At 36.2% G+C, this 11,601-nt stretch overlaps 1 protein-coding gene across 4 annotated transcripts; it reads left to right on the top strand.

Moving 5' to 3' along the window:
- The first annotated feature begins 754 nt into the window (after positions 1-754).
- On the top strand, positions 755-10,906 carry LOC147537369 (RNA helicase family protein). Of its 4 annotated transcripts, none has more exons than XM_086642191.1 (14): positions 755-1,418; positions 2,003-2,117; positions 2,224-2,270; positions 2,535-2,615; positions 4,066-4,282; positions 4,443-4,860; positions 5,296-5,499; positions 6,808-6,968; positions 7,563-7,748; positions 7,984-8,212; positions 8,525-8,727; positions 9,682-9,816; positions 10,074-10,281; positions 10,419-10,906. In XM_086642191.1, the coding sequence occupies exons 2-13, from the start codon at positions 2,011-2,013 to the stop codon at positions 10,255-10,257; spliced, it is 2,172 nt and encodes a 723-aa protein (XP_086498317.1). In that variant the 5' UTR covers positions 755-1,418; positions 2,003-2,010; the 3' UTR covers positions 10,258-10,281; positions 10,419-10,906. The 4 variants fall into 4 exon arrangements, 1 of the variants encoding a protein (XP_086498317.1); XR_015225722.1 differs by having other exon boundaries at positions 1,035-1,418; positions 8,525-8,990; positions 9,643-9,816; XR_015225723.1 differs by having other exon boundaries at positions 1,035-1,418; positions 8,525-8,821; positions 9,597-9,816.
- Positions 10,907-11,601: the final 695 nt, after the last annotated feature.

Below are 11,601 nucleotides of genomic sequence, written 5' to 3' on the forward strand. Positions count from 1 at the left end.
ATAAGAAAAACTCTCTAGGGCATAAAGATTTAGTCAATCAAGATTGACTTAGGAGGTATATTTATTTTTTAACCCAAAAAGTTACTTAATTGAATTTTGACTCCTAATCTTCATCTTCTCATTACCTACACCACCACAACTTCCGACCAACCCCACCATTCCGAGCACCACTGCCCCCTCTTATTTCTAATCTCTTCTTATCTCCATCTCTATCTCAACGGCTTGTCCTCTCTCTCTCTCTCTCTCTCTCTCTCTTTATTTCTATCTCTCTCTCTCTCTCTCTCTCCTGCCATTTTTTATCTCAATCTATACGACTATACAGCTGCTTTCTCTCTCTCTATCTCTCAAACAATTATGACAAAAAGAAGTTTCCCTGGGTTGGAGCGGTGAGAGAGAGATAGAGACAGAGAAACAGTGAGATAGAAGCCACAGATGGAAGAACTAATACGAAAGTTCGGAACTTGTTCTTTTTTCATGTAGACATGTGTCCACAATCACAACATTCTTTGATTTATGGAGATGGCCAAAACCTGGGTTTGATTTCCCATTTAATTGGGTAGAAGATTCAAAAACAGAACCAACACCTATGAATGATGAATTGCCAATTCATATGTAATTGGAATTTTTTGGGTCAGTTAATTCTCCCATGAACGTGTGTCTCAAATCTCAGGCATCTCCTATTCATGAAAATCAACAAATCATGGGTTTAATTTCTTGTCTGCCCATTCAAACACAGAACCAACTATTTTGAAGCAATTCCTGTTTGACAATTTTGAGAACAATGAGAAGCAATAGGCTTATGGTGCAAACCATTTTTCAGATCAAAACTGCAGTCGTTCTTTGACCAAAGAGTGAGAGAGAAGGGGAGATGTAAAGAATGAGCAAAGTGAGAGAGAGTGAGAATCAACTGGAGAGAGAAACAATAGGAGAGAGAGGAGGAGATGAAGATTAGGGAGTAATGTTCGATCAAGTGAATTTTTGGACTAAAATAAAATATGCCCCCGTACAAAAAGACATAGATCCTTAGAGAATTTATTGTCCCGAGAATTTTCTTTATTCCCGAAAGGGCAACCCCGCAACCTTTGAAAAGTGTAGTATTTTTTGAATATGAGGTCGGGCGAAAAGGAGAGAGTTTCAACTTCTCAAATCAACAACAGCAAGGAGGAGCCGAGCAAAGCCAGTGAAGTGAGCAACTGGTACTAGGGTTTATCTGTAATCTCCACTTTCTCTCAAGGATTTCTATTGGGGTATCAAGTTGATCTTCGCTCAAATCTTTTTCAAAGAGAAAAGACGACAACAGCAAGGAGCCGAGCTGCCGAGCAACTAGGGTTTTACCTTAAATCTTCACTTTCTCTCTCAAGGATTCGGTTGAACTTTCAATTTCGGAATACTCCAACGTTCGGATACTCAGACTTCTGGTGAGTACTCTATACTTGATTTGATTATAACCACTTTGATGTGTAATTTGTAAAAGATTTTGAAAGCTGAATGGGTTCTCATTAGAAATTATTGATCCTTATTCTTCCAGTCTTAGATATAATTTTGCTTCCGTTCTTTAGAAATTCATCAAGAATGAGAATTGTGGAGATGGTTTAGGTTGTAGCCTAACTGTTTGATGAAATTCCTCGTTTAAGTTTTTGTTTGCAGACCATTTGAAGGTTGGAAATTTCAAATTAAAGACTTCAATGTTCAATCAATTGACATCTATGATCTATGAACTATCAACTTAAATCCTGACACTAAATTTACATAAATCCTGGCTCTGCCCCTGACCAAGGCAACACACTATACCTCCACTACTAATACAAAACTACCATCACCTTGACCACCACAACCTCACGACTACGTCCACCACCACTCAGATCATCACCAAATCATAATTTAATTAAAATCAATTATCTCCATGATAAAATGACTTATGTCTTTCTATCTCTCTTCCCTCTTTATCGTCTGCTATACTTACAATGCAACAAGGTTGATGATGTTATTTTTCTTTTTACAGTTGTTTGAATGGCTCATCCAGATAATTCTTCTTCAAAAAGTGTTACCGGAAACTCCCTACTCAAAAGGAAATACGTTAATGGCAGCTTGACTGACGATAATTCTTCTTTTGCTAAGTAAACACGTCTATCTATCGAACAAGGGGTTTTGCTGTACTAAGTCTTTACCTGTGTTACGTTTAGTTATAAACCATACTTCCCCTTTTTTTATTTTTGTCTTCAGGAGGCAAAAGATTACACAGCAGAGAAAATCTCTACCAATTGCATCAGGTATTATGCAAGAAATTTACCTTCTGAATGATATTAGTTGTACTGACTGGTTCTTGGTTGTTAAGGTTAAAGTTACTCACTTCCATGAAGTGTTATAGTCAAACTACACAAAGTTGGTTCCTTTTTTATTGGTGGCATTCATTATTCTTGAAATTTGTTCTTCTATTGAATGTATTCATTGTTTGTACTACAATCTAGCTCTACCTTCATGAAACTGCTTTCTTATCATTAAGTTGGGTTTCATTGTTTTATTAATGTTCTTAGTTGAGAAACGAATTGTTGAAGAAGTGAGAAAGAATGATACGCTGATAATCGTGGGTGAAACCGGTAGCGGAAAAACAACACGTAAGTTTCTTTGGCCCACTGTTCTGCAGCCCTTTGTTTATCTTTTACTAATCCTCGTCAAATATTTATATTGTTTTCTATGTAGAGTTGACCACATCATAAGTTGGTATTATATATGATGTTCAAATCTGCCGGATGTTCTTGTATGACTTTGCCTTCAGTTTCCTACATATGATAGTTGTCTGTGTGGGAATTTCCCATTTGTACCACTCATATGTGTAATTTCCCATGACAGTTCCAAGACAGATAAAATGCTTTTTAGAGTTTAAACTAAATATCTGAGTATTAGATATAATTTTAGGCAGCGTTCGTGCAAATAAGAGAGTCAGCAATATTTTGTTGGCTAAGTCATTAACGTCATCTTACAAACAATAAACTGTATTTCAAAACATGGTTAGATTCATTGTTTAAAAAATGGTCAAGACGCGCCTTGAGGCTTTTCTATCGCCTCTTGCCTCGAGGGATGCACATTTTTCTAGCTCAACAAAATGTGCGCCTTCAATCTTCGAGGCGCATGCCTTGATGCAAAGCAAAACACCTCAAGGCATTAGAGGCGTGTGCCTTGATCACATAGACAAACTATGTTTTGTATACCAAAACAAAAGACAAGAATGATTCTTTTTTTCTCTTCTTTCTTTTCCACTTCTTCGAGCTAAAAATGTGGTTCTCTTAAACGAACAAAACTAGGACCTTTTTCAACAAACAAAAATCGGTTCTTTTTCTCCTATATTGTCTGGTTTCTCCTTCTTCAAGTCTTCGACATTACTTCTACTGTTGTACTTTAATTTTCTTCTTTCTGTTTTTTTTTTATCTCAGATTTCTCTGCTCTTCTCTGCGGTTCTGCTTAGATGATTTTAAATAGGAAAACATAATAACTGCTACACTTATACGTGGTTCTCTTTTTTTTCTGATAAAAACACAGAAAGATAATGAACTGTTACACTTGTCAGTTGTCTCTCATTATGCAACATTAGTAACTTTGATGTTCTTATCTATCAAACACTTAAGACTTCAGATTATTAAAACAAAGTAAAAAAAGAAGAATAGTTTGACTTTCTTTCTTTCTTTGTAAATGAAGTTCTCCTTTAAAAATCAATGCACGCCTCCACGCATTGAGGCATACACCTCAAAGTACCGCTTCACAATTTAAGAGCCAACCGCCTTCCGGTGAAAACACATTTTTTTAAACATTGGTTAGATTTGACTTGGCTACTCTCAGTTGTGTCCAATTTCTATGTTAAATTGGCACTTTCCTTGCTAAAACTTTGCATCAATTGTCTCAAATTCGATTCATATAGTTCCCTCCTTTTAGGAGAATAATGTTTATTGGACTTTTTCATCTATATCTCATGTTCCTTTTGTTTGGTTATCTCAATGTTCTTTCTCTTACTGTTTTCCAGTTTTAGGTTATTTATCTCGTCCTTAAACATTTAAATTTTACTATTTCCAGAACTACCACAGTTTTTATTTAATGGAGGATTCTGTCAAGATGGAAAAGTTATTGGTATTACTCAACCTCGACGTGTGGCTGCTATTACTGTTGCAAAACGTGTGGCAGAAGAGTGTAATGTTGAGTTGGGCCAGAAGGTTGGGTATTCTATTAGGTTTGACGATACAACCTCCAGCTCAACAAGAATCAAATACATGACAGATGGTTTATTATTGAGGTAAGTAATTTTGATGATCAATGAATAATAAGTCTAAAGCATTTTCAGACCAATTGCTCTCAGACTTAAGTAATATTTCTCCGTGAGAATGTCCTTTTGTATACTATTACGTTGACATCAAACTTTGATGCTCCTACTCTGAATTTTGATGCATTTCCAGGGAAGCGTTACTGGATCCACGTCTCTCTAAGTATTCTGTTATAATTATTGATGAAGCTCATGAGAGAACAGTTCATACTGATGTACTACTGGGTTTGTTAAAGGATGTGCAAAAAGCACGGTTACAATCTTCCAGTGAAGAAAGTAAATTACAAACCACAAAATTTAAAAATGGTGCTTTCTTTAGTAAAGAGAATAATGCGCAGAAACGCCCCTTTCTGAAGTCATGTCAGGGCTCAAAACTTTCTCCGTTGAAGTTAATAATTATGTCTGCTAGTTTAGATGCAAGAGGGTTTTCAGAGTACTTCGGGGGAGCGAAAGCTGTTCATGTTCAGGGGCGACAATACCCTGTAGATATACTTTATACCCCTCACGCTGAACCAGATGTCATCGATGCAACATTGATTACTATATTTCAGGTAGACAATTGACAATATATACTTAAGCTTCTTGCACGCTTTTTTGTCCGAAACGTGTTGCAGCTTTATATATGTGAAGATTTTATCAAAAGAATAATAATAGCACATAAAATAAAATGGTCTATCAATTTAGTGATGTGAAAGTGAAGAAATGGTCCGACTATGAGAACTATGATTCACTTCTTCAAACTCATTCTTGAAATCTTATAATTTGCATTTTTGCCCGCCTACGTTCGATTTCCAGCATTAGTTGATTATCTGGTTCTTGAACAACTTATTCTTGATCCAAGATAAACCCAAAGAAGCTCATAAGCTTGATTTTTTGCTGAGGTTCTTGAACAGTTTGTCAAGTTTTTCTACTCTATCTCCTAAGTCACTCGTTTGTCGTTATTTATACATGGTGGGCGTACTCACACATGCCTCTTGAATTGCTAGATTCATGCGGAGGAGGGTCCTGGTGATATACTTGTATTTCTTACAGGGCAAGAAGAAATAGAATCTGTGGAAAGACTTATTCAAGAGAGGGTTAAAAAATCACCAGAAGGCGCTATCAATCTTTTAATTGTTCCGATATTTTCATCTCTCCCCTCCGAGAAGCAAATGCTAGTTTTCAGGACGGCTCCACCTGGGTTCCGAAAGGTAATCTTAATTGTGGCTTGTCAAAATAACTTATATACCATGTTTCTTTTCTCAGAGACTTAAGTTTGCAGGCGTAAGGTCCGTTTTATAGGATCTGAAGTCTTTATGTAGTCCTTTTAATTAATCAAATTATTCGAAGCATTGTAATAGTGTACTGAAGTTCAGTTGGTTGGCGACTTAGGTTGTGTTTGTTCTCTTAACAATCCGAATTGGATATCAATGTTTTAAAATACGACAAAACATACGCCTCGAGGCGAGGCAGTCAATTGCTGCCTCGAGTGTATTTATTCAGTAAAAAGGAAAGTATTCTCAAAAGGAAAAGTGCAATTCAGTTAAAAGAGTTTGTTCGAGAATAAAGCTTCATTTAGGTTTTCTGTTCAAGAAAAAAAATCCTAGTCTTCTCCTCTTCATGCTGGAATACCTTTAATCCATGCCTGAAAGTATATAAAGTTTTTAAGTGTTTTGAGTTGTTGCACAACATAAAAAAAACATTACTATTTTTGTTTATTTCATACTTGAGACCTTATATTATGATAGTGAAGTGGAGAAACTATTGTATGTTACACTTTTACATACTTTGATGTCATTTTCCTGTATAAAAATTGTTTAAGCCTTTTACACATCGAGGTGCTGCCTTGCCTTGTGAGAGCAGACCACCTTGAGGCAAAAGAACGTATTTTAAAACATTGTTGGATGCGACTTATGTGTAAAACTAGTTGGTTTCCATGTTACTATCTCCCTAATTGAGTTGGATCTTTAGACAAGTCCTCTTAGTACTCTGTATCCCAAGCTCAAAATGTAGTTTGAATTTGGAATAGATACTTGTTTTAAGATCTTATTTTACTAGAAATAAAAATGTAAATAAAAGCTCATGTTATACAAGTAGTCGAACATAGTAAATTTCAGATTGAGAATTAAATCCAACAAAAAAAACAAATCTCTGAAATAAGGAGACCTTGTCGTGTCCTTAATTGTGTCAGATGGAATGGCCTACGACCTATTCTCCTACTTCATCAAACATTGATTCTCAAACTCCCTAGCACTATTTTGGCTTGGGGTGTCCTTTTTCCTTAAATTGTTGGATCTGTGCCATAGCTATATTCAAATCGTCACTCTTTTATTAATGTTTTCCTTTTTTCCTTAAACTCATTATTAATTGCCCGTTTGCAGCTATAGATGTCATATCATATGCTACTATCAAACAATATTTTTGGATCACTTGTAAAAAAACTTGTCACTCCATTGTGTCTCCACTTGTGATATGTTGTACGAGCAACCTTCTTGTTAACACAATTAATGATTTGATAGGTCATATTGGCAACAAATATTGCTGAGACGTCAGTTACAATCCCAGGAATCAAGTACGTAATAGATCCCGGATTGGTTAAAGTACGAGCCTACAATCCGCGGACAGGGATGGAATCATTAGATATTATTCCAACATCTAAAGCCCAGGCTCTTCAAAGAAGGTAAGCACGAGCCAATACCTTTTGACATCATCCTTAACAAACAGAGATTCAATTGTCAAACTACGACTTGGTAAAAGATTATATGTTATGGCTTGCACAATTTTACATCTGATTCTTAACGTTTTGCATTTGTTTGTAAACCTAGAATTTATTGTTTGGGCTATTTAATTGGGGATGTTTAGAAACTGTAGTAGAGAAATTTTACATAAACCTTGCCTCAGTGGACCTACATAAACTCAATATCTTGTCAATTCACTTGGGGAAATCTATTTTGAGTTTGCTTCAGTTTGTTATAAGTTAATAAACACATATTGTCCTTATTGTTCTATGAAGTCAATACTTTGTCCATAAAAGAGCAATTTGTTTGTGTTGGTTTATCAAAAAAATTCGAAAACCAACGAGGCAATGATCGGCTCTGTAAAGGCTCTCCTTGAATCACTTGGTTGAATTTTCCTTTTGTACTATTGAAAGGAAAACCTATTTTCACTGTAAACTTGGCTGATATCATATACGACATAGACATCAATTTGCTTTACTTGATAATACTAGCTCGATGTGAGATCAGGGAGCTTGATTTTGATCTCCTTAATGCAGTGGTCGTGCTGGGCGTGAAGGATCAGGGAAATGCTATCGGTTGTACCCGGAAAATGAGTTTGCCAAACTTGCGGATTCCACAATGCCGGAGATCAAGCGGTGTAACCTGTCTAATGTTATACTACAGCTCAAAGCTCTAGGAGTAGATGATATTATTGGGTTTGACTTCATGGAAAAACCATCAAGGTGAACAAAAATTTGAAAACTTCTACTTTTTCTATATATCATATCTGACTCTCAAGAAATTGTTTTCACCAAATAGTGGTACTTTTTCTATATATCGTATCTGACCCAGGGAGTCTTGGTAAGCAAAAAAAAAATTCAATATATCTCGAATTGTTTCACAAAAATTCTGGCACTATAGTTTAATCTCTTAAATTTTTCTGCGAAGTGTATTTTTTACTCGTTTTTGATTGAGCAGGATGGCTATCGTCAAGTCTTTGGAGCAGTTGTTCTTGCTGGGTGCTGTAACCGACGATTACAAACTTTCAAAAACTGGACATCAGATGGCTCGGTTGCCATTGGACCCTATCTATTCTAAAGCTCTTATCGTAGCTAGTGAATTCAACTGCTTGGAGGAAATGTTAATAACAGTTGCTATGCTTTCAGTGGAGTCTATGTTTTATGCCCCCCGTGAGAAATTAGAAGAGGTATGTGTTCCGTTGTGCTCTCCCTCTCTCTTTCAGATTAACCCCCACCAGAAGAATCCTCTTAGATGTCTACAAGCGTCGAACTGAGATAGTCCATAGGGCTGATTTCATGTGAGATTAATGTCCACAGCACAATAGTTCAGATTGATCTAAAATTCATTATTGATATTGGAAAGGGAAGAACCACCTTTGGTGTTTCGGTGATTGTTTAATCTTCTTTACGAACTTACACTCTTCAGAGTTAAAACCCATGAAAATGTACATTTTTTCAATACTATGTTATAAGATTGTTCTTTTTCTCTGAATTGTCAGGCAAGGGATGCAAGGAAGGGCTTTTCTAGTGTAGAAGGTGATCATCTAACCTTAGTTAATGTATTTCGTGCTTCGGCTGAGTGTTTGGAAAAGAGTAAGTTATCCGGAAGTAAAGATAAAGCAGCTGAAAAGATTCTCAGTAAGTGGTGCAAGGAAAATTTCATCAATAGCCGTTCCTTGAAACATGCTCGAGATATTCACAGGTCAGCTAGATATTCTGTTCTCTTTTTCATAGTAGACAGTTAAACCACATAGATTTTTTTACTCTTTATCTATTTATCTCAGATAGAAATTCATGTTGCACCCACCTCTTCCGTATCTGCGACAATATATATATATATATATATATATATATATATATATATATATATATATATATATATATATGGTTCACCCTTGTTTTGAAAAATTCTATCCGGTTCATTAATTTCCTCAACTTTTCATTGCCATCCCGTGATTTTCTTCTGTACTCCCAAACTATGAAGAAAAAGTCGGGATTAATCCCCGAGTACACCCCGACTACTCCTCAGTCCCCATCTTGCCGACTCGACTAGGAGCCAAAACCCTAGTCCCGTGGAATTCCGAGTGAATCCCCGACTGGGTCCGACTAGGACCGAGTCGACTAGTCGGGCCAGTCGGGATTATTTAACGGAGCCTTTTTTTCTTTTGCTCAAATCGACAAAGGTGGTTTAGGATTTGCTCATTCGGCTTTTCACCCTTCCTCTCCCCTCCAAATATCATTATAACCAAATTGAAGTAATTTTGAAGTTTTCTTCCTCTCCAAACAAGATTCCAAGTTTCTCTATCTTCTCAATCTTTTTTACTATTTCTTTTTACAACCCATATTCTACTCTTTTTCTCTATAAACTCAAATAAATGTTAGTTGTTAGTGTTTTATACTTCATTAATGTTGTAGAACTTGTTGATAATTATATGTGTGCTTCTTAGGGATGAATTTTTAGTGTTTATACTTCAATAAGACCAAATACTTATATTTATACCTATATATAATTATATATTTATATTCTACGACTAGTCCCGTGTAAATACGACTACTAGCGACTATGCCTAGTCCCAAGTCCGCCGACTAGTCCCCCTTGCCGACTTTTTCAACATAGCTCCCAAATGATTTTAGACATGAATCCTAATGTTTGCAGTCAAATAAAGGGACATGTTGAGCAGATGGGTTTGTGTATTTCTTCATGCGCAGACGACTTGATACAGTTCCGACGATGTCTTGCTGCTTCCTTTTTCCTCAATGTAGCTCTGAAGCAACCTGATGGATCATACAGGTATAAATCTCATCGCGATACTACTTTGGCCAAAGCTCTAGAGACCAAGTCTTTTTGTCCCTATGATTTTCATGTTTGCACATGTTTTGCATAAGGAACCCAAGCCTAAAAGAATATTGATATGTCCTTTAAAAACACCGACACCAACAGAGTTAGGTTTTTGGCTCAATTTCATTCTTTTTGTTTTAATGGTTTAAACATTCTTTGTTTCTTTTTCATTACCGTAAGCTAAATATTTCAATCTTATTATATGGTAGGGCTTTGGCAAGTAGTCAAACAGTGCAGATTCATCCTTCTTCAGTATTATTTCGGACAAAGCCCGAATGCATATTGTTTGATGAACTAGTTCGTACAAATCACAACTACATTCGCAACATAACAAGGATCGATCCAGTCTGGTTACCAGAGTTAGCTCCTCAGTATTACGCCACACAAAATTAGGGTTTTGACTACAAAACTCTGCCGGTAAGCTCCAATCCAGGACAGAGAAACTTGTAATATCCCAGTTTCTTCAATTTTGAATTTTTACCACCATGCAATAAATAGTTTAAAAACGAACCCGGAGAACTCTTGGACAACCTAACTAACTCGCTCTTTTGCAGTTCTACGAGGATGAATAGACTGAAACAGCAGGTGAACTGGAGCTTCAATGATATTAAGCTCCGAGTCTATTTTAACATGTAGAAGCAATGTATTTGTGGAAATGGAGCACGACTCCCTCACCACGACATGATGGTTCTTGTTGAAGAGAGAACTCCGGTCATTTCAGCGAATCTATCCATCGTTTTTCACACTTCCGCTTTAGCTTTTGATGCCACAAATCCAGGAAAAAAATGGCAAGTATGAAAATCTACGTTCTCCTAGATAGACACAACGAGGATCCGAAATGATCCCTCATTTGTCGCTTGATATAAATACTCAAGGAGATTTTGAGGATGTAAAATACAACTAGGGGAAGATAGAGTACTCACTGGCATTGATTTTGTTAATTTTATTTCTATATAATAATTCAGAAAATGTCCTTAAATTCATAAGAGTAACAATTTTAATTCCTGGAATTTTTTCGTTATAAGATTGACATATTTTGACAGTTGAAGGAGTTGGGTTTAAATGGGAGTTTCTACACAACCAGCAATGAATTGGATTATATTGGTTGTTTGTTCGTTTTTCTTGTCCATTTTTATTTTCTTTACTGGAAAATGGCCCGGAATGTAACCATTACTCTCGTGATATTCAGTCGCATAAAAAAAAAAACAGATTGCAGGAAGAGAGAATTAAGAAACCCCTGTGGAGACTCTTCGGATAGTTGTAAGATTCTCTCCCCTCTACCTTCTCGAACCATCTTGTAAATTCCATGACAGTATAGATTTGTTCTTCATCTCATAGCATGTTAATCTGAGTCCATCTTGAAAATGTAAAAGACCTTGTAGCTCAACCAGAACAGTTTGTTCTTCCTTCATTACAGAAGTCTATTACTTCAGTTTTGACCTAGATCATTAATCTGGTGGAACGGTCTAAATAAAAAACTAACCAGAAGGACAAAGCATAAAATGTATCATTCTCCAAGACCTAAATTCAATTTCTGAAGAATCATCTCTCCAAAATGCCACACGGTGGATTAAAAGACTGGGTAGACTTGAAATTTCGCAGGCAGGCCTGTGGTACAATCCCAACCCCTTGGGTACATACAATTTTATGTAGTTGGAATTAGAAAAAGTATAGCTGACGAAAGAACATCAACTTCTAAATCAAAAATTTAAATTATAACAAACGAGTTATCAGACG

This window comes from Eschscholzia californica, unplaced genomic scaffold (genome assembly GCF_041429995.1).
Source record: "Eschscholzia californica isolate CP2 unplaced genomic scaffold, dmEscCali1.0.p SCAF_5, whole genome shotgun sequence".
Taxonomy (NCBI): Eukaryota; Viridiplantae; Streptophyta; class Magnoliopsida; order Ranunculales; family Papaveraceae; genus Eschscholzia; species Eschscholzia californica.